This window comes from Lithobates pipiens, unplaced genomic scaffold (assembly GCF_037356315.1).
Source record: "Lithobates pipiens isolate NorthernLeopardFrog02 unplaced genomic scaffold, aLitPip1_a1.2 Scaffold_13, whole genome shotgun sequence".
Classification (NCBI taxonomy): Eukaryota; Metazoa; Chordata; class Amphibia; order Anura; family Ranidae; genus Lithobates; species Lithobates pipiens.
The window spans coordinates 359,081,585-359,106,050 of NW_027507718.1; the positions used below are offsets into that span (position 1 = coordinate 359,081,585).

Genomic DNA, 24,466 nt, shown 5'->3' on the forward strand with positions numbered 1-24,466 from the left:
AAAAGGAGGGGGGGGGACATAACAGGCAAGAATCAGAGGGTTACTTTCTACCTTAGCGTGCAGAAATACATATCTACCCTGGGGGTCTAACACCACTGATTGGAGCTCAAAAGGACACGACTTGGCTACAAGCACTGAGACGCCCCTGGAATATACGGTATGAGCAACATAAAAAACACATCCAATCCAGGGGCGCCGCAGAGCCCACTGCAGATATCCCTGCAAATGGATCTCAACCAAGACTATCTGCCATCTGGTCCTTAAGAGCAACACTGCGGTGCGTTTTAGTTTCTCTCTTAAGCCACAGACATTCCATGTTAGAAATTTCAACCTAGCCATAGAGACATAAGACAAGGTGAAGGCTGAAAGGCCATGAAAACTTCTACAAAAAGGATAGATGTGATAAAATACATATTAAAGTACACCAGTCAATCACCCTACGAGTAGATAGCAACATACTTATGGTCAAACATGAGTAAAAAACATAGAAATTAGAAACCAAGAAAAACCATAAAAAAAAAAAAAAAAAAACACCCTTAGCTTAACACAGTCCCCAACTTGTGCAAGCATAAGTGGCAAGAAAGGAAAAAAAAATAAAAAAAAATCGATAAGATACCGTAGGTAAACACCAGTGTGGCACCCGAAGTGAGCAAACCACCATCTGGGGCAACAGCCTTAAAAACAGACTGAAAAATGTGAGAGAGAAAAAGGGATTCCTTTCATCAATCCTCCAGGGGGAGGTGGGGGTTCTTTGAAAAGCACTGGATTTTGGTGGCTCACCGACCGTGGTCAATAATGGGGATGGAAAGACTGACCAAAGCTGCTCCAAGACCGCAGGAGGTAGTATTGCACAAGTTCGTTCCATAGATGGCAAGATTTGTATCCTGGGTATCAGGCTGGCCAGTGACAGTAAAAAGAGGGGTACACTAATGAGGCAAGAAAACGGAACATGGGCTAAAATAAAACGGTCCAAACATGAGTGCACATCCCTCTGCAAAGTCTAGAACCAAAACTAAATTTAGAATGGGATAGTGGGTAGAATTGTGCGGTGTGAGGGAGACGATTGGTATGCAGTGGCCCTCACAGTACTCATGGCTCAAGTGGGGTTTAGCTGATCCAGCCAGGCATTGGCAGCTCCCAGCTCCTCGAAGAAGTGGACACAATCCTCACCAATGACATGAAGGCGAGCAGGGAACAACATTGCATACTTCAAATGGCAGCATCACAGGCGTCTCTTGATATCTGTAAACTCACTGCGTTGCCTCTGGACCTCCACAGAAAAGTCTGGAAATGCCATGATCTGATGGTTATGGAGAGGTATGGAGCGGTCCTTATAATTAAGGAATTTTGCAAGGAAGACCCGCCCGGCTTTTTGGCAGGCATCCGGTGTGCATGCTCCGCAACGAACGATTGTGAAAAGGCTTCATGCCTATATGATGTGATTAGCAGGTCCTCAAGTAATGTAGCCGGGTTGTTACCCCTGGTGCCTTCAAGGAGGCCTATGAAGCACAGGTTGTTTCTCCTCATGCAATTCAAGGTCATCCTGCTTCTGCTGTAGTTGGGCAATGAGGTGGCTCACCTGATCTGATGACTCTCATGGGGGGGGGTGGCATCATCCACATGGCCCAGCAGATGCTCCGATTCCCCAACTCGGTCTCTCAGTTCTTGCATATCTTGGCAGAACAGAGATATATCCATCTTCACCTCCTTATTCTGGTGGTAAGAGGATTGGCTGGCAGCGATCACTTCCAGGATATTGCTCTCGTCAGCGCCACAAGAAGCGATGAGGACAGGGAGCCATCATCTTTGGACTGTGACTGTCCTTCTTGATGGCGGGTTTTATTAATTTCAACAGACCATGTCCGTCGCTTTGCGGGGCGGTGACATGTCTCCACAACACACCGGGACTCTGGAGGTAGATTACCGGGCGGGTAGCTTGAGGATCTGGATCAAATGAAAAGCTCAAACACATCTCACCGCATGCAGCTTCAGGCCATGCCCCCCGGTAGGGTCAGAATTTGGCGTGAACATAAAAGCATGAATCCATCCTGCCTTGTATCAACGGTTCAGGCTGATGGTGGTGGTGTATGGGATATTTTCTTGGCACATACGTGTGGGATATTTTCTTGGCACACTTAGTACCAATTGAGTATGGTTTAAATGCCACAGCCTACCTGGGTATTGTTGCTGACCATGTCCATCCCTTTATGACTACAGTGTTCCCATCTTCTGATGGCTACTTCCAGCAGGATAATGCACTAATGTCACAAAGCTTAAATCATTTCAAACTGGTTTCTTGAACATAACAATCAGTTCACTGTACTCCAATGACCTCCACAGTCACCACACCTCAATCTAATAGATCACCTTTGGGGTGTGGTGGAATGGGAGATTTGCATCATGGATGTGCAGCCGACAATTCTGCAGCAACTGCGTGATGCTATCATGTCAATATGGACCAAAATCTCTGAAGAATATTTCCAACACCTTGTTGAAACTATGCCATGAAGAATTAAAGTGGTTGTTAATCCACTTGCATAACTGTATATAAGCCTCTCTGTGTCCTAAAAACATGTGCGCCTGTCTGTGTTATTTAAAAAAAAATGCCTTCTTTACCGGATTTCACAACAGTTCCTTGCAATCACGTCACCAGCCATCTCTCTCCTCTGCCGGCTGACAGATGCATAGGGCGGGGCCGAGATTCCCCCCCCTCCTCTCCGCTGACGTCAGGACGCAAGGAGGAGGAGAGCGAGAGCCAGCCGGTCACGTGATTGCAGGGAACTGCTGTGAAATCCAGTAAAGGAGGTTTTTTTTTTTAATAAAGCACATAGACAGAAGCACTTGTTATCAGGATACAGAGGGGCTTATATAAAACTTTAACAGTTACAGCAGGAGCGGAGGGAGGGGGAACACTGTCACAGGGGCAGACAGGCAGAGAGGGAAGGGGGAGAGGATGGAAGAGAGGACAGAGGAGGACAGGAGGGCTGTGGATGATGAAGGCACATAAACTGACCATGGTGTCAGGGCTCAGCAGCCATAATAAACAGTGGTCAGTTTACATACTGGTGGGTAGAAACTGGCACAATCCCACAAACCATAGTAGCTATATGTTGGCCCCTTTAAGTGGGATAGCAGGTGCGCGCCCCTGCTGCACAGCGGGGGTGCTGTTGACCATCGGCCATTAGCAATTGCAGGCATAAGAGGCAGAACAAGGACGCATGTGTGTAAACAGTTCTGTGAGGAGAGGAGATAGAAACTGTGAGTTCCTACTAGCTAGGAACCCCAATATCTCATCTCCTATAGTCAGTCCCATCCCCCACAGTTAGAACACACATAGGGAACACAGTGTTAACCCCTTCCCTGCCAGTGACATTTATACAGTAATCAGTGAATTTTTATAGCTCTGTTCACTGTATAAATTGTCAATTGACCCAAAAATGTGTCAAAAGTGTCTGCCATAATGTCGCAGTCTCGATAAAAAAATAAAAACCGTAGATTGCCGCACTTACTAGTAAAAAAAAAAAAAAAATAATCTAATAATAAAAATCCTATTTTATAGACACTATAACTTTTGCGCAAACCAATCAATATATGCTTTTTGCAATTTTTATTACCAAAAATATGTAGAAGAATACATAATCAGCCTAATCTGAGGAAAAAATTAGTTTAAAAAAAAAAAAAAAAATTGGGGCTATTACAGCAAAAAAGTACAAAATATGTTTTTTTGTTTCTAGTGCAAAACATAAAAAACACGGAGATGATCAAATACCACCAAAGAAAAGCTTAATTTGTGGGGGAAAAAAAGGACGTAAATTTTGTTTGGCTACAACGTCGTGCAATTGTCAGTTAAAGCAACGTAGTGCCGTATCGCAAAAATCCTTTTTTTTTTTTCATTTTTGGGTTAACAAAACACTTTAAGGAAGCTCTGAAGACAAAAAAGGGGTCCAATCCAGAACAAGTGGCCGGTGAGTGTGTGTGTGTGTGTGTTATACACACCTATATAGATTAGAGTATAATCAAAAAAGGTACATTTCAGTAATTAAATTCAAAAATTGAAACTTATATTATATAGATTCATTACGCACAGTGTGACATATTTCAAACATTTTTTTTTTATTTTTTTTACTTTTGATGAATATGGTTTACAGCTAGTAAAAACCCCAAATTCTGTATCTGAGAAAATGTAAATATTACAGAAGACCAAAAAATAAAATAAAAAAGGATTTTGAAATGTTGGCTTACTGAAAACTACGTAAATGTACAGTATCGTAGGCACTCAATACTTGGTCGGGCTCCTTCTGCTTCAATTACTGCATCAATGCGGCATGGCATGGAGGTGATCAGCCTGTGTCCCTGCTGAGGTATTATGGATGTCCAGGTTGCTTTGACAGTGGCTTTCAGCTCATCTGCATTGTTGGACCTGGTATCTTATCTTGTGATTGACAATACCTCACAAATTCTCTATGGGGTTTAGGTCAGGCTAATTTGCTAGCCAATCAAACACAGTGATTCCATGATTATTAAACCAGGTATTGGTACTTTTGGCAGTGTGGACAGGTACCAAGTCCTGCTGGAGAATGAAATCAGTATCTCTATAAAGGTGATCCTCCAGACACTGGGACCTTGATTTCCAAAAAATGAAATGCAAAATTTTCCACAGTCGCTAAGGAGCTAAAAGGGCTAGGGGGAAAAAGGACTGGACTGTTGCTCAGTGGTTCAAAGTCCTCTTTTTGGATGAAAGTAAATTTTGCATTTGATCTGGAAATCAAGGTCCCAGAGTCTGAAGGAAGAGTGGAGAGGCACAGAATCCAAGTTGAATGAGGCCCAGTGTGAGGTTTCCACCGTCAGGGATGATTTGGGAAGCCATGTCATCTGCTGGTGTTGGTCCACTGTGCTTTGTCAAGTCCAAAGTCAGCACAGCCCTCTGCCAGGAAATTCTAGAGCACTTCATGCTTACCTCTGCTGACCAGCTTTATGGAGATGCTGATTTCATTTTCCAGCAGGACTTGGCACCTGCCCACACTGCCAAAAGTACCAATACCTGGTTTAATGAGCGTGGTATCACTGTATTTAAATTGGCCAGCAAACTCGCCTTACCTAAACCCCATAGAAAATCTGTGGGGTTTTGTCAAGAGGAAGATGAGAGACACCAGAGCCAACAATGCAGATGAGCTGAAAACCATTATCAAAGCAACCTGGGCTTCCACCTCCATGCCGTGCCACATTGATGCAGTAATTCAAGCAAAAGGAGCCCCCGACCAAGTATTGAGTGCATACTATACTGTACATGGACATACTTTTCAGTAAACCAACATTTCTGTTTGGTCATTTTTACCTACAGGTAAGCCATAATAAGGCTTACCAGTAGTTAAAAATGAATATCTCCTAACCTGCACTGTTTAGGAGATATTTACCCAGCATGCAGCTGCTGACGTCAGCGGCGCATGCGTTTTGAAGGCCCAGTGGGTTGTGATGGAAATTCAGAACGGAGAACTGCGGCGTGCATGTGCGGGAGTGACGTCATCGCGGCTCTGGCCACTCGCAGCGCCGGAGTCAGCGAACCCGGAAGAAACGGCGAGGAAACATGTCAGTTCCCTCAGCGGTGATCGGGTGCACTGCGGAGGCCATGTTCTAAAAGGTGAGTATTTCATAATGTGCTAATACGCGATGCATAGTAGCACATTATGCTATTGTCTTACAGGGGTTTTTTTGTTTGTTTTTTGTTTTTCAGTGGTTTACTACTGCTTTAAACTATTATTATTATTTTTTATTGGTCTTATGTAACATTGTAATTTTCTGAATTTTGAGTTTTCGCTAGCTGTAAGCCACAATCATCAAAATTAAATGATGATTGAAATATATCACTCTGTGTGTAACGCATCTATATAAAATATAGCAGTTTCACTTTTTGAATTGAATTACTGAAATAAATTAACTTTTTGGTGATATTCTAATTGTATGAGATGCAGCTGTATACACACACACACACACACACACACACACACACACACACACACGTATAAAATGCACAGGAGTGTTAAGAAGTTCAAGTTAGTTATTTTTTACAGCAGTATTTTCTGATATTAATAATAAAATGTGTATAGTCACAATATATTTACAGATATCTACAAATTCCAGTCACAATCCATGACCCAAAAACATATTTTAAAATCTTCAGGGATTAAACCAAAAATGGAAAAGTATTTGGAAGATCACACGAAACATGTATAATGAAGCATTCACCAGTTGATGCAAACATATTGTTTAGCTGACAAGAGCTGGCTTTCCCTCTCCTTATGTACAAATCACAAAACGCAAACACAGCTACATAACCGTAGGCTAGGACAGGACAAAGCTGCTTACTTCCACAACAACACACAGTCAATTTCAGATAAGAAGATTCCAGCACATTTGGATCCCCGATCTAGAATATAAAAGGAAGATTAAGCAATGTTTGTCAAACAGTGAAAAAAAAAATGGAATGCACAAAAGCCACATGGCGGTACTGTGTAATGAATTCACACAGGGAAAGTAAGATGAATACTGCAGCTGCAATGGCTAGATGCATGTAGGCTGAAGACCAAACACTTGCAACCTACAACAGGGCCATTCTAAACTGCCTCAAGTTACACATTGTTTATGGCCCCTCATTTACTAGTAGATAATCATATAGGAAGAAAAAAGTACCGGAATTTACTACCCTGCAATAAATTACATGCCAACTCCTTCCAAATTAGTGAAGAATTTTAATATTTATGGTACACAAAAACTTAGATGGCCAAAATGACAGTTTGCTTCCCCTTTTTTTTTTTTGTCTTTTTGAAACCTGTCCATCAATTCTAAGAACAGTTTACAATTAGTGTTAGTGGTCCACATTGTAATGGGTTAAATGACAACTTTCAGGAAGACCACACACACGCAAAGCAATTTTTTTGTGAATTTCAACCAGCTTTCCATTTCAAAATCAACAAAGGAATAAAGGCAGCCTAATACCAGCAGTTTCAATTGTTTCCCGACTGCAAAAACTCTTGAAAGTAGCTTTCTTTGAGTAATGCAAGATTTCTTGAAGTTAAATGCTGGTAGCAAGTGCCAACATTTCCAGTGAAGAACACAAGGCAGGAACTTTTTATGGTTCTTCTTTAAATAATGATAGAATGTCAATGATTCTGTGGGTGAAATGGTACCCTGTACCAAAGAACAAAAGAGAGGGTATGACAGGGTCACGTAAATTTGTTGTGCCACATCCTAAATCATCACAACAAAGAAGAGGGGGTCCCCTGAGGGTGAACTTTTAAGGCACGTACAAATTATAATAGTATAATAATAATATAATAATAAAATAATTTGTATACTATTATAATTTGTACGTGCCTTAAAAGTCCACCCTCAGGGGACCCCCTCTTTGTTGTCCTGTACCAAAGAAGCTCTGGATGTGCAAACACATTTGCAGAAAATCTGTAAAACCTCTTACCTGAGAGACACATTGGGATGCCATTACCAACCCCTTTCTGAAGATGCTGGTTGAACAGTGACCAGTTATATCTGTAAACTCGGAACAAAAATCAGAAATCCTTATTTACATGCTTGGGCCAAAGTAAGTTGATGAATATATTCCCATCACACTCTTCCCTTGTTAAAGCCTAATGTCGGCTTTACATGGAACTAAATTTGGTTCAGCAGGGACCCTGCCTTATTTCAATCCATGTATGGGCACAATGGTCATACAGAAGTCGATCTACAGATTGACTTCTGTGTAAGGTCCTGATGGATGTTCCCCTCTTGATCAGTGTATTCTGACAGAGGGAAGGTCAAAACACAAATGTCACAGAAGAGAGGATTCCCCCATCAACCTGGGGATGGAGGGATTGGGTCAGTATTTTTAATTCAACTCTCAGGTCGAACAGAAAAAAAAATGGATCCTTCTATGGGCTTGCCTTGGGTATGCGGATGCTGCAGCAATAACAAGGGATCAACACACAAGGAAGCATCCGTTGCTTGCACACCACGGATCAAAATTAATTACATCAAGTCTAAATTCAATGTTTTTGAGTTGCGCAGGACCTTTTGGCAGGCATGTGATAAGTGCACTTACTACACGTGATGTAATCGTTTTAATAAACCTTTGGTATGGATCCATGGGGGTTCTAGTGGCATATGCTACCCGATCAAAGTACAAGGCACAAAATATTAAAGAAACCATGTAAACATGACAAGCAGTAATTTACAAAATGGGAAGCAGCATTGGCAGTACACGAATAAAGCTATCCCTCTTCTCAATCTTGTTTACTCTTCTAGTCAGCATGTTCACACGTGCACTGTCACAGAGACTTGCTGTCTTCTAATGCTGGCCCTTCTCCTAGACAGAGTTCTTCTTTCATGTTGCTTCCTTAGCTTTAATAGTTTGAATCACAACCCAGAATAGGGAAGGGCTCGTATGCATACTTGTACTAGCTTGTACAAGAGCCTTCCACCAACCCTGGGGCTGGCGTTATTTCGCTTCCTTGTTGCCCTTCCTGAACCCCACTTTTTACCTGTCTCCATCTCACCCTTGAAATGGTCTTTTGAAGAAAAAAAGATCAAAAAAAAAAAAAAAAAAACCTTACCCTTATTCTTCTTGGGTTTAACCAGGAACTTTTTCCCCCCGTTCTCCGCCGACCAGGACAGGACTTGCGCCAAGCCAGTCCCAAAGAGCAGTCAGTCCTCAAAGGGTATAGCACAAAGTCATCACTTAGAGGTGTAATCCCCATCCCACATCTTTACCAAAAGTGCTCTCCTGGCAGAATTCAAGAGGGCTGCAGACTTGGCAGTCGTTCTGTTTCTACAACTGCATCTGCCAGATAGGGTACCACCTTGATGATAACCTCCAAGGAATTCAACACTTCCTTGGTCTTGGACCTCCATGACACATGGTGCCCCAATTTGTTGATCCATGCATAGGAATTCCTGGCAACACAGGCGGAAGCCAATGCAGGCCCCATAGCTGCTGTATTGGCATCCCAGGCCCCACATAGCAGGGTTTCCGACCTCCGATCTATTTATTTGATCCCGGAATCTTCGAACGAGAGGTGTGAGTGCTTGGACACCTGAGCTAGGGAAGCATCCAGCCATGGTACCTTAAAGAACTTTTCCTCTTCCTTCTCTCTGAAGGGACATCTGCTCTTTCACGTCTTGAGCCTTAGTACCTTTTCGCTCGGGTTCCTTCCACTCTCTCAGGATTATGTCCTTAAGAGATTGGTAGACTGGAAGGGACTTTGCCTAAGGTCTGAACAGCCCCCCTATACATTCTATCCTGAGCCGGGACCTGCATGGATGGTTGCTGAATATCCATAGATGCATAGATTGCTCTGAGGAGACCCAGTCTTCAGCTGAGGAGAGATCCCTTCCAGGCCTTGCTTCCTTGCTATCCTGACTATACTGGTCTGGATCTTCCCCCTCCAGAGAGCTCTGCACTGAGGCCTCTACCTCCTCATCAGAGTAACAAGGAGCAGGCGATCTTTGGAACCCCCATGTTACTTTTCAAGGTTCCCCCTTGAGAGGGGGAGCCCTCCCTACAGAAAGGGGCCTCTGCCTGCCGACTGGCCCCAATTGTGGACTTGAATGACTGGAGAGGCGCCATCATCTCAAATTGCAGAGCAAGGCACTCTTTCATGGCCTGTGCCATGCCCCTGCCCGCTAACTTATGGATGCACTTGAAATAAAAATGGCTTGGTGTGGTCCTGCAGGAGCTTCTCATTGTAGTACCTACAACGCTTCATCCTAGAGGGGCCCCTGGACTTTGACCTTCTGGCAGTGCTCTTGGCTAAGCATTTTGTTTCTGTCAAAATAAACACAGACAAATCCCCATTAGCCTAGCTCTCCTTTAAAGTGTCCTGCGGGGGTGAGGAATAGGGCCACCCCTAACCTTACCCCCACATCAGCTGTGGTCTCCTCAAGTGGTGTGCCCGCACATGTCATGTGTTTATTTTGACAGAAACAGAATGCTCGGCCCAGGGCACTGCCAGAAGGTCAAAGTCCAGGGGCCCCTCTAGGATGAAGCGTTGTGGGTACTACAATGAGAAGCTCCTGCAGGACCACACCAAGCCATTTTTATTTCAAGTGCATCCATAAGTTAGTGGGCAGGGGCATGGCACAGGCCATGAAAGAGTGCCTTGCTCTACAATTTGAGATGATAGCGCCTCTCCAGTCATTCAAGTGCACAGTTGGGGCCAGTCGGCAGGCAGAGGACCCTTTCTGTAGGGAGGGCTTCCCCTCTCAAGGGGGAACCTTTAAAAGTAACATGGAGGTTCCAAAGAGCGCCTGCTCCTTGTTACTATGATGAGGAGGTAGAGGCCTCAGAGCAGAGCTCTCTGGAGGGGGAAGATCCAGACCAGTATAGCCAGTATATGTCCTTCATCCGTCCCTCCTTCTCCATCAGTCTTGGAAGGCACCAGGACCTCGGACCCCCGCTCCACTACAGTCTTATCATGCACCACCGCACTGCGCCTTCTGCCGCCATTTTGCTGTAGTCTCTATTAACCCATCAATAGAGGGTTACAGAAAATTCTGTTTTACCTACCTTTTCTTTGCTCTGGCAGGCTCCTTCCAGCTGTGCAACTGGTCCCCTTCCCACCTCCTTTTCAAACTACTCTAGGGATTAAGAGCCCTTCATTGTACCTGATGACAATGTGGGACTGTTCACAGAGTATATGGAGCTTTAGGGAGAGGAGGAGAGTTACGAAGCCAGCAGGAGAAATATGTAAATAATGCAACCCCATCCTACACCACCTAGACTTAAAGCATAACTTCACCCAAAAGGAGATGTTCTGCTTTTCCTCCTCTTTTGTCATATTTGGAAAAAAAATTGTTGGGGGATGGGGGTGTTGGGATTAGGCAATCTGTGATCCTGGCTTCCTGTCCTGCTCAAGTTTCTGTTTGGCTGGTTGTTGTACCAGCTCTGTGCACCGCTGAGTGTCCCTGCCTTAAGTCTGCTGAGAGCTCTGACAAGCCAAATGTCCAGAACCAACAGCCTAATCGGCGTGCCCCTTTAACCTGGGCTAGACTTCTGAACCTTACAACTGTTCCTGACTAATTGGTTCACCATTCTCCTTGGGACTGCATCTCCTACTGCAAGTTCTCCCATTAATATCTGCAGGCACTCGCGTCCCTCAGTACCCTCTGTTCCACCTTCAGTGGGGGCTGGGCTGGAGATACAAGAGAGGCTGATCTCGTCATTTCAGTCTCCCATCAGGTATGCAACATGAAGTATTTTTTCTGCATAATTGAAATACCTGGTAAACTACACACAGTGAAAGCGGCAACTTTTCCACTCCACTAAGCAGCAGAAGTACCATTTATATGGAGACCTTATGGTTCCTGCCACCTGACTGTTTCAGAATGATACTCTAGCTTGGATAGAATGGCCCAGAAAACATACAAAAAAAAAAAAAAGTCAACTGGTACTAGGCAAACACATAAAAAAAAAAAAAAATGGTTTCTCAAACATTCCCTTTTCATCTCCTAGATATTACATAGCCTGACTAAAGTGTTTGATCTAGGCTCTGAAAATATCCTTTGATCTTCCTAATTGCTGAAATGGCTGGAAAAATAATTAGCAAATATTGCAAGAAGGCAGTCATTGAATATGATTGTAGTGAATATTGAACTCTCCTTTACTCTTAAAGAGCTAAACAAGCTTTTTTCTGCCAATATACAGTATATAAAAAATTATCAATGAGAAAAATATAAAATGAAATACACCAAATACATGGTCACATAGATAAATGCATACATTCTCATAACTACTACAGGTAAAATGGTGTGCAACTACATAGCAACGTCTGAACAGTGTCCATTCTGGTACCCGCTACATTGTAAAGGGAATTAGAGGCTACCATGTAGCTGGATGATGCTCAGTCTGGTAGCTGATAAATCGCGAAAGGTATTGTTTTCCACGCATAGATTTGTGCTCGACGGGTTTCTAGTAACTCCCACAAAAAAAAAAAAAAAAGCCCTCTTCACATACAAACATGTAAGAATTCTCCCTTTTACGCAATGTTAGGACTCCATCTAGCTATGTAAGCAATCTTTCACTATCTTACTTCAAACAAATGAAGGCACACTCGATCATACAAGATAAATTCTACAGATATAACTAGGCAAATAATCAATATATACTTTATACATTAAGATTCCTTTGTTTTATGGCAAATATTTTGCCTTTGTCATTTTTAAACAAGATATACAAAAATACATTCAACACTTCTAAAATTGGATATTGTGAACATTTAGAAAGAAAAAAAAAACAAAAAGCACAAAAGAGACAAAATCATACCAGAAACACTTTTCCACCTTCCTATATTTTATCAAATCTACGTTGCTTCTGTTATATCACTTTAAGATTTAAAAGCATAGCATATTATAGGTGTGTTTCATATAGCTCACCCCTGTGGAATAGTATATGTCTAAATCCATTGCTTTTTTTGTCTACGTTTGCATTACTATGTTTGGTTTCTATCCATAACCCTACATATATCTTGGGTATAGGATACCCACCCTACCAGTCTCTACACAAATAGTCCTATCATAACTTCAGAATTTCTACTAGCTAACAGATATCCATACATTCAACTCCAGGAAGTAAAAAAAAAAAAAAAAAGAAAAAGGAAGAAGAATACCAAGAGTTTTTGTACAAATGTGTGCTCAGACAGTTTTGGACCTATTGCAAAAGGTCCATAAATTCTTAGATTATGTATCTGATGCCAAAGTTTTTTTATTCTTTTTTATAATTATACAAAGCCATTGGTATAAATAACTGCAACAAGTAAAAAAAATATAAACACGGATTGTTTTACTTTGTTGGAAAAGTTTGTCCCAAATCCAAGGTTTGTTCCATGTCCATGGAGTAATTTTCTCTAAATAAATAGTGTACATGTGTGTCCTGGCCAGAAAAATAATCTGTTAACCATAGGATTATACTGGATTACCAACCAATACAAAAACCAATGGAAATTTTCCATATATAGCAGCTAAATCCTGACTCTATATTGGGCATGTTCCTTTATGGAAAAGTAAAACGTCCAAGGAAAAGATCATCTCATTCTCTACATTTGATGCTTCAAACCAACCCCACACAACCACTATATTTCAGCAGTGTTTTAGGAGGTCTGGCATTGTCTGCAATTTGGAAAAATAATACCTAAACAACTGCCAACTAAGGTCTGGTAAAAGAGACAGTGCAACCTTTATACAAAAAAAAAAACAATATCAGATGTAGAACAGAGGGATTTTATTAAATGGACATTATAGCATTGCACTGGATCTGTCATCATACGGAGCAATCTTGCTTTTGGGCCTTTTAAATAAACCTGAGGGAAACATGCTTAGCAATCTTGCTCTTGGGCTTTTTAAATAAGCCTGAGGGAAAAATACTTAGCAAGTAATAGAAGAAATCTATATCTCTACAGATAACATGCCTAAGAGGGTCGAAAAACGACATCAAAGAGAACCTGAAGTCAGAAAGGAGGAAACACTTTTCATTCCTGGGATAGTCAAGGCCTACTGGAAGAGATAAAGCCTCCAGAACAGAAGCCACAAAGTTGCAACTGAATGTGGAAAGGGTCTAAAGTAAAATAATAGGATATCACTTATGTACTGGCCAGCTCTACCAATAGTATCTATACTTTGGGAGATTCTTTAAATTGTGTAATGCCATTTTAGTAAAAGTACAATGACTCGGCCAGCCTCTAAAGGCCTCTGATGGATATACATTCCACCAGCATTCTTTCATGGCATAGTCCTGGATATTTTGAGTTCTGAGCAAACACAGACACTTTAATGATCTACTTTCAATTGTTAACACTTCCTATCCCCCTCCCCCGCCAACTCCTCGAAAACAAAAAGGTAATCTGAACAGCATAAAAAGGGCAGATGTTACAAAGCAAGTTCATGTTTGTAACCATCTACAAACATCATCTGGGTTAAGGGTATGCACATTGCATCAACATCCTGTAGTATTGCACTGGCTTCAGAAAAAAAAATGTAGTCTGGCCTTTGTGGTGTTGCATAAGAGATGGTATAAAGTTAACTGCATCACTGTAAATGGATATCACAATTTGTTAATGATTTTATAGACATAGCCCATCACACTAAATGTATTTCAAACACTTTTCTATGGTTCAACAAGTGCTACCTGGCACCTGAAGCAGACAGAGAAGTATTACGGTCGTTCAAAAGACTCAATACATTCAGGCATCTGGCAAAGCACTGGCTGCATGAAGTTCATCTTTGTTATTCCCGATAGCTCCCCCACAAAGTAAGTGCATGGGGCTGATGCATGAGGCACTGGATGCACTTCAAGAACAATTTCATGTTACTGAAGCTGCGTAAATTTGGGAAATATGAAATTTGTTGGTATGTTTGAGCCTGACCTTGGACTAAAAGAGCAGTAGAATGCGTCACAAACATGCAAGTTTGCCTCTATGAGAACAGAAGGGAGGAAGTGGGAGAAAGATGGAGATGCAGCATGTCATTTTGGGCACTAGCTTATATTAGAGGAATAACGGGAATCAGCTCTAGTATGCACGATTATGCTATGAAAGTGTGAGGGAGAGCTGAAACCAGGCACATGTGCCATCATTGTATCAATGGGGAAACCGTGATAACTGCATGGGGAATTGCTGCTATTTCCCCCATAACACGCTGACCAAGGGTGCATGGCACCATCAATTGACAGCTTATTACAGAATTAGCTTTTTTTGAGGCCACCTCAAGCAATGTTTTTCTACAATCAATAATGCCAACCAATCATTCTAAGGAAAAAAAAAAAGGAAAAAAAAGGAAAAAAAAAAAAAAAAGTTTTGTACCCTGTCTGTAGATACAAACATATGAAATCACCATCTAAAAATCAAAGAAGAAAAAAAAAAAAAAAGGAAAAAAAATATACTACATACATTGTGCATGGTTGTGTCATGTAGCTATAAATAAGATGAGAAGCATTCCTTGGCCTCCCGTGTTCTCACCTGTATACATTAACAGGAATATCACAGTTAGGATCAGCTCCAGGATCAGCACACTCCAGATAAGGTAGAGATAGAGGTTGTTGTCATTCAAGAAATCCTTGGAAGAGATAATCAGGAGGAGAGCCGCATTGCCTAACAGAAAAGAACAAAGAAACAGGAGAGGACTGTACAATTAATGCTCCTGGGGCAAATACTGTACACAGAGACAATCAGCAGAACATCTAATTTCAAAATGAAATTGCATCTCCCAATTCACAGCTATGTAATGTCCCAGCATTGCTATGCATTTTGACTTCCAGGGGTGCTAATTGAAAACATGTATGTCTTCTTTGAATGTAATGTTAAAATACAAATTAAGGCTGGCCCTGCTGAACCAGCTGAGATTCGACCAATGGTAGGCTTGAAGCGGAGCTCCACTCTAAAGTGGAGCTTCCGCTCATTGGAACCCCCCCCCTCCGGCGCCACAACTGGCACCTTTCAGGGGGGAGGGGGGTGCAGGTACCTGTACAGTACAGGTATCTGCACCCACTTCCGGCATAGATATCCGCAGAATCTACAAATATTTATGCCCCTTTCCGCAGGTCCCCCGCTGTCTGCTGGGAAACACACGGATCCCAGAGACAGCGGGGACCATCCTTATTGCGCAGCGCGACTCGCAAGGCTCCACTTCCCGATTCCCATACCCAAGATGGCGGCGGCAGCACCCGAGAGACGATCAAGAGATCGGTTTCGGGTGCCGACATCGCGGGCGCGCTGGGCGGGTAAGTGTCCTTATTTTAAAAGTCAGCAGCTGCAGTATTTGTAGCTGCTGGCTTTTAAAAAAAAAAAAAAAAAAACGACGGAACTCCCGCTTTAAGGCAGCCCGTACATGAATCAGTTTGACTTGATTCCCTCATGCTTCTCGTATGCCAGCTCCCTGATGAGCTGCTGTATTTTGACACTGGGAATACTTCCCCTCCATCAGAATACAAAGCTATAGCTGGCAGCACTGATTGAGCAGCAAAAATCCAACTTGGCGGTTGTACAGAAGTCTATTGGTATATGGACTTCTGTACAACAATCCTGCCCATACATGGATCGAAGTTAAGGCAGTCCCTATTGATTCAGCCAAATTTCAATCCATTTATGGCCAGCTTAAAGGCAGTCATTCATTGCTTGAATTTTAGTCAATTCCTGCTTGCTTGTCAGAAATTCATGCAGTATATGGCCCCATCGGCACCACTTGTTTAACAGTCTATTGGAAAATAGTTGGCCAAACAGTGCCTGCATCCAATCCAAACCCTATTATCAGAGAGAGGACAGATTCTGCTGGAGGTTTGGTGGTGCACTGAGATGGCGCAACAGTGCTGCTGGAAAGAGCCCCACGTACTTGATCCGGCAACTGAAAGGTTTCCTGTAGGCAGGCATTCTTCCTGGACTGACCCCACTCTCCAGGAACTTTTCCCTGCAGTATTTGCTTTGCCTAACGAGCAGGGTTCTCTGTCCCTGACCTACCACTTGCTCCTGGCGTGCCTGAACAATGCAGATACCTTGTTTTATAAAGTTCCCACACCAAGATGGCTGTCAAAAGGTCCCCAGAAGTTGAAGTGTCCAATCAGGCAGCTGACACCTTTGAGACACTGCCACTGATGTAGTCCATGAGGGGACATTTTCCTTATTAGAATCCACTCTATCTGTATAATGGCACAGTACCACCTACTGGACAGAGGTAAACCTGTACCTACCTACATTTAGCCCGGGTTCACACTTGCGTGAACACAGACATCGCATATGATTCGCACCCGCACTGCGGTGCTGATCGCATGCAATGCCTGTGCAATGCGAATTCAGCCTTAGCCCTAGTACACACGGTCGGAGAATCCGTCGGAATGTGTCCTATCGGACCGTGTTGTCGGATAATCCGACTGTGTGTGGTATGCATCGGACTGATTCCATCAGAATATCCGTCGGACCAAGTTTTCCAACATGTTGGAAATATTTTCCAACCAACTGGTCCGATCGGACATACTCCGATCATGTGTAGAGAATTTTGATTGGACAAATTGCCACGCATGCTCAGATCAAACTCCTACATCAAAGCTATTGGCTACTAGCCTGAATGCAGTCCCATCGTAACGAAATTACGTCATCACGTTCTGAAAGATCGGATTTTTCGACAACTTTGTCCGACCGTGTGTATGCAACAGTTTCGGACACAATCCGTCGGACAAAATCCGACGAATTTGGTTGTCGAAATCTCCGACCATGTGTACAGGGGCTTACAGTTGTAGGGCTGAACTCGCATTGGATTCGTGGAAAAATAGTGCAGGGACTTTTTCAGCCGCACTGGAATCGGTGAGAACACCCATGCGATCTGATTCCTGTGCGAGTTCACGGTTCACACTGAACTGTTTAGACCCGGCGATCTGTGAACAGATTTGGGGGGGGTGTCAATAGCATTGCATTGACACACGCAGCGGTTCGCAAAAGGCAGTGTGAACTACCTGCAGAGAGATGCGATGCAGGAACCGGCACAGGAAACGTGCCGATTCCCACATTGCATATGTGTGGACCTAGGCTAGGGCTGAGCAAAATAAATCTATACATGTATGGCCAACTTAATCAGAAGAGAAACAAGCTTGTGTGCATTGAACCAAATGGGTAGCACTCAGCAGTAAGCAGTTTTTTTAAATACCTCAACCTAGTTTAAAAAAAACTCTAAATAAAATAAATATGTTGACAGAGAGATAGAGATAGATATTTATTTCATATTCTAGAGACTTCTTAAGATACAGGTGGATCCAGACATCAGATACAGGAAGGAATGTGAGGAACGGATATCTGCAGGAAAGTATGGGGTTGCATGCTCATCACTGGTTGAATATCACTGTTTAATTAGCGAAATGTACCTTATGTACAGTCTATATTCATGTATACAATTAAAAAGCGCACATTGAACCTACAGATGCTTAGACACAACTATGGCCTGGCAATTTGGATAGCCTTTAAGTGTCAGTTATGTACATTAAGTATAAAAAACAAAAAAGAATTGGTTAACCTGAGGATTCAAATATAACCACTAACAGCGCTGATACCACATCTCCATATACAACAAACAATTTGTCTATGTTAAGCATGTAGTACTTTTTAAAAAAACCAGCAAGTCTTTTATCAAAATTGGTGTCCAAACACCAAGTATTAAAGAACCAGCAAGACTTTTGTCAGGAATTAATGTCCATACACCAAGAGATCACACTATTCCTCATCAATGAGTGCAGTCCTTCATATTCATATTCATACAATCTTCTCAGATATCTGGGTGTGTATGGGTATGGTCCTACACCTTCACCATGTGCTGTTCCATCTCCGTGAATATGTATATAGATGACTGCTTACCAGATTCCAATCACTTTAGAGCCTGTCTCCACTATGTGGAACTCCTCTGTCTGGTTCTGTGTGTCCCGCTGATTGCTCTCACATTGGTAGTAGACATGCAAAAGATTCAAGGGTTCTCATATAGTGTGATACCTTTTATTTACTATTGAAAAAATTCCTTTCCCCCCCCTTTACATAATATGCTTACATTTAAAACAACTTAAAACCAGCGTATAACATATGTGGTGTAAGTGCTGCCGCACGATCGTCTCACCGGTAGGCTGCAGATCTCATCCAACACAGTCTGTGTGTGGACCCGGGTCCTTGTCGGCTAATCACACGAGCAAGAGGGTGAGTGTTAGCCGAGGTGGAACACGGAGGTGGAACAGCACATGGTGAAGGTGTAGGACCATACCCATACACACCCAGATATCTGAGAAGATTGTATGAATATGAATATGAAGGACTGCACTCATTGATGAGAAATAGAGTGTGATCTCTTGGTGTATGGACATTAATTCCTGACAAGAGACTTGCTGGTTCTTTAATACTTGGTGTTTGGACACCAATTTTGATAAAAGACTTGCTGTTTTTTTTTAAAAAGTACTACATGCTTAACATAGACAAATTGTTTGTTGTATATGGAGATGTGGTATCAGCGCTGTTAGTGGTTATATTTGAATCCTCAGGTTAACCAATTCTTTTGTTTTTTATGCATGATAAGTTTTATTTTATAATGGCAGCTAAGTATTAAGAACCATCCCCAGGTGAGAGTAAGTTGACTGCACCCTTTGAGCGCTGGGAGTAGAGGTGAGCATATCAATTGTTTTGAGTGCATACCTCTGCCAGATTAGACTACATACTATGTACATTAAGTACTGTAGTTCTCACGTGAACGTAATAGGAGGTGCAGGCCTTCCCCTATTCTACAAAAAAATAAAAAAAGGTTTACTGTACTTTGTGCACTTGAAATTAGAAAATGTTATCCCACTGCTTGTCTTGGTGACATGTCACTGGGATTTGTAAGAGAGGAGATATCGCCCCAGTGGGACCAAATAGGAGGTAAAAACTGGCAAATTTGAATCATTCTTCAAACTGGGGGAAAAATAATAAAATTTTGCCTGGAAATATCAGAATTCAATACTTATGCTAATTATGTAGAAAATGCAATTTTAGATTTAGTGTGTTTTGAGAATCGAAGATGCGTTATTACAAGGGTAGGCTATGGTATGCCCACTACTGTGGCCCTGTATACCAATTGCCCATCTGTCATATGTGACCACCACTATAGACTGGGTAGCACACAGTCTTGGATAGCCCATGTGTGGCCAGTATTTGGATACAACATTGGGATCCAGATGTCCCATACACTCTTTTTCCTAATTAAACGGTTCCAACTGTGCGGAGGTAGCCTGCATCCTCCACATATTTGCATTGGCTGGCTTGTACGGAACATCACTGCTCTCTGCCATAATAACAAGGAATTGTTATGCTAATATATGGATCAGTAAAAAACAAAAGGAGACATTTTAGGACTGCAGATGAGAGTGTTTTTCTAGGTTTTACATTTGTTAAGCTGAAAATGCATGGAAAAAAATATACATGGAGAAGTGTTACGTTGGTACACACTGGACACTCTTATGGTAATAAGACCACTTAATTGAAAGAGGACTTCTGTATACTGACAAGGATAGTGGACATCTGGAAACACAGAAGATCCTGAGCCCAATTTTGGGGTGGGGTGTAGAGATTACATACAGTGTGTCTACGCATACCAATATCTTGCAAAGGGTTTATATTTTTTGGTTCTTTAGTCTTACGGTACATTGTGCATGCGCATTGGAAAACTGCATTATTATTGTTGTAGGGACAGTTTCTATAACATAATGCAGCTTTCCAATGCGCATTCACAATGTAAGCCTCGACTCTACAAGTGTAGCACTGTATCATGTGAACACTTTCTGCCTGACGGCTATGAAAAAGAAGTTTTCATCTGCTTATATTTTTCCTTCACTGGTTCCTCTTGGCTTGTCCTACGTAATAATAATTAAACGTGCTGGCATATACAGAGAAAGCCGCTGGCAGAAAAAGACACACTGTGCACTGAACAAAATAAACGAAATTCTGATGTGCTAATAAGTATACAAACCACATTAAAAGTGGTTGTAAAGTCTCAAGGTTTTTCACCTTAAAGGGGTTATAAAAGGTAAATGTTTTTTCACCTTAATGCATTCCATGCATTAAGGCGAAAAAACATCTCACACTGCCTGCGCCCCCCAGCCCCCCGTTTTACTTACCTGACCCCTCGAAAGTCCTGCGCTCGCCCCCGCCGTCATCTTCGCCGCTCAGCCTGGCCGCTGATTGGCTGGAGTGGATGGATTGAAAGCAGCGCAGCCATTAGCTCGCACTGCTGTCAATCACATCCAATGACGCGGAGCGCCAGGGGGCGGGGCCGTGTGATACAGCGAGCGGCTATAGCCGCCAGCTGTATCACGGGAGCGTGGCCGTAGGTGCTTCTCACCATGAACGTGGGAAGTACCTGCGGGAGGAAGCAGAGACAGCCGCCGAGGGACCCCAGAAGAGCAGGTTCGGGGCCACTCTGTGCAAAACGAGCTGCACAATGGAGGCAAGTATAACATATTTGTTATTTAAAAAAAAAAATTTTAACTTTAAAATCCCTTTAATGCATTCTATGCATTAAGGTGAAAAAACATTTTTTCTGCAGCTCTCCCCCAGAGCCCCCTTTTACTTACCTGTGCCCGATCCGTTCCAGCGATGGGCACGAGCCCAGCTGCTTCAGCCGCTGTCTCACTCATCATTGGACAGATTGATAGCAGCAGGAGTGTTTCCCATCCCCCCCCCACCCCCCAATAAAAACAATACCTTTACAGCCCCTTTAATAAGCTGGAAAACGTATGTGAAAAAAAAAAATATATAATATGTTTATTTTATATTTTCGGCACTGCGTCGCTTTAATGGACAATTTGCCTGCACGACATGACTCCCAAACAAAATTGGCGTCCTTTTTTTCCCACAAATAGAGCTTTCTTTTGGTGGTATTTATTTCTTGGACTATAAACAAAAAAAAGCGTGACAATTTTGAAAAAAAAATAAATAAAAAAAAGCATTTTTTTACTTTTTGCTATAATAAATATCCCCCCAAAATATATAAAAAAAAGTTTTTCCTCAGTTTAGGCCGATAGGTATTCTTCTACATGTAAAAAAAAGAAAAAAAAAAAAAATCACAATAAGCGGTTATCGATTGGTTTGCACAAAAGTTATAGTGTTCACAAAATAGGGGATAGTTTTATGGCATTTTTATTACATTTTTTTTACTAGTAATGGCAACGATCAGGGTTTATTTTTATCATGACTGCAAAATTATGAAGGGCACAGCGGACATTTTTGACACATTTTTGGGACCGTTGTCATTTATACAGCAATCAGTGCTATACAAATGCAGTGATTCCTGTGTAAATGACACTGGCAGTGAAGGGGGTTAACTACTAGGGGGCAGTGTATGTCCTGGGAAGTGATTCTAACTTTGGGGGGGGGGGGCGTAGCTATGTGTGGCACATCACAGATCTCTGCTCCTGATCACAGGGAGCAGAGATCAGCGACACTGTCACTAGGCAGAATGGGGAGTTTGTTTACTGTTTGTTTGGATGCTTGTTTACATTAGCATCTCCCTGTTCTTCATCTCCGTGAGACAATCGCAGGTATCCACGGGACCGGAGACCCGACTCCTGTTTGCCGCGCCCGCAGGCCACCTCTTAAAAAGAGAAACGTACAGGTACAATAGTTTACCTGTATGTGCCATTCTGCTGCATTATATCTGCGTGAGGCGGTCGGCAAGCGGTTAATACTTGATTGCAAATCCTTTGCAGTCAATTACAGCCTCAAGTCTGTATTGCATAGACATCACCAGACGCTGGGTTTCATCCCTGGTGATGCTCTGCCAGGTCTCTATTGCAACTGTCTTTAGTTCCTGCTTGTTCTTGGGGCATTTTCCCTTCAGTTTCCTCTTCAGCAAGTGAAATGCATGTTCAATCGGATTCAGGTCAGGTGATTGACTTGGCCATTGCATAACATTCCACTTCTTTCCCTTATAAACTCTTTGGTTGCTTTTGCAGTATGCTCTGGGTCATTGTCCATCTGCACTGTGAAGCACCGTCCAATGACTTCTGAAGCATTTTGCTGAATATGAGCAGATAATATTGCCCGAAACACTTCAGAATTCATCCTGCTGCTTTTGTCAGCAGTCACATCAATAAATACAAGAGAACCAGTTCCAACGGCAGCCATACATGCCCACGCCTTGACACTACCACCACCATGTGTCACCGATGAGGTGGTATGCTTTGGATCTTGAGAAGTTCCTTTCCTTCTCCATACTCTTCTCTTCCCATCACTCTGGTACAAGTTGATCTTGGTCTCATCTGTCCATAAGATGTTCTTCCAGAACTGTGAAGGCTTTTTTAGATGTTGTTTGGCAAACTCTAATCTGGCCTTGCTATTTTTGAGGCTCACCAATGGTTTACATCTTGCGGTGAACCCTCTGTATTCACTCGGGTGAAATCTTCTCTTGAGTGTTGACTTTTACACACACTTACCTCCTGGAGAGTGTTCTTGATCTGGCCAACTGTTGTGAAGGGAGTTTTCTTCACCAGGGAAAGAATTCTTCGGTCATCCACCACAGTTGTTTTCCGTGGTCTTCTGGGTCTTTAGGTGTTGCTGAGCTCACCGGTGCGTTCTTTCTTTTTAAGGATGTTCCAAACAGTTGATTTGGCCACACCTAATGTTTTTTTATACATCTCTGATGGGTTTGTTTTGTTTTTTTCAGCCTAATGATGGATTGCTTCACTGATAGTGACAGCTCTTTGGATCTCATATTGAGAGTTGACAGCAACAGATTCCAAATGTAAATAGCACACTTGAAATGAACTCTGGACCTTTTATCTGCTCCTTATAAATGGAATAATGAGGGAATAACACACACCTGGCCATGGAACAGCTGAGCAGCCAATTGTCCAAATTACTTTTGGTCCCTTAAAAAGTGGGAGGCAAATATACAAACTGTTGTAATTCCTACACCGTTCACCTGATTTGGATGTAAATACCCTCAAATTAAAGCTGAAAGTCTGAAGTTCAAGCACATCTTGTTTGTTTCATTTCAAATCCATTGTGGTGGTGTATAGAGCCAAAAAGATTAGAATTGTGTAGATGGCCCAATATTTATGGACCTGACTGTACATAGTAGGTGAGGTTGAAAAAAGACACAAATCCATCAAGTCCAACCTATGTGTGATTATAAGTCAGTATTACCTTGTATATCCATGTATGTTGTGGTCGTTCAGGTGCTTATCGAATAGTTTTTTTAAACAAATCGATGCCCCCCCACCAAGACCACCGCCTGTGGAAGGGAATTCCACAGCTCTTACAGTAAATAAGCCTCTACGTAGTTTATGGCTAAACCTCTTTTCTTCCAATTTTAATCTGAGTGGCCACATGTCTTGTTAAACTCCCTTCCACAAAAAGTTTTATCCCTACTGTGGGGTCACCAGTACGGTATTTGTAAATTGAAATCGTGTCCACCCTCAGGCGTCTCAGTGTTCAGTGCTTGCAACCTTTCTTCATAACTAATATCCTCCAGACCCTTTATTAGCATTGTTGCCCTTCTTTTTACTCGTTCCATTTCCAGTAATTCCTTCCTGAGGACTGGTGCTGGTCCAGGTCGTTTATGAATAAAATAAATAGGATTGGTCCCAGCACAGAACACTGTGGCACCCCACTACCCACTCCTGACCATTCTGAGTATTCCTAATTTATCACCACCCTCTGAACTCACCCTTGTAGCCAGGTTTTAAATCCATGTACAGTAAACGTTTATGGGGAACTGTGTCAAATGCTTGCTTTTGCAAATTCCAGAGATTATGTGCAAGTGTGGCGGTGTATCATGCATTAGCTAGGCCTAGTCATAATTTACATCATCCGGGGAACAATGGTCTGCATAAGGATATTGTTTGCAGACCTATCTGACTCCATAGATTCTGGTGAAAGTCCATCCAACTTCTGGTGATGGCCCACGTGGTGACTATAGAAGCTTTCTGACACTC

At 42.4% G+C, this 24,466-nt stretch overlaps 1 protein-coding gene across 2 annotated transcripts in view; it reads right to left on the reverse strand.

Annotated features, from left to right (window-relative positions):
- TMEM192 (transmembrane protein 192) overlaps positions 1–24,466 on the reverse strand; it is a 132,820-nt gene that overhangs the window by 35,749 nt on the left and 72,605 nt on the right. The window contains exon 4 of one of the 2 annotated variants that reach the window (XM_077477158.1): positions 14,997–15,128. The exons of the other annotated variant lie outside the window; for it this stretch is intronic. Within the exon in view, the coding sequence (XP_077333284.1) occupies positions 14,997–15,128 (132 nt within the window). The remainder of the gene's footprint in view (positions 1–14,996; positions 15,129–24,466) is intronic. 2 annotated transcript variants of the gene reach the window in all.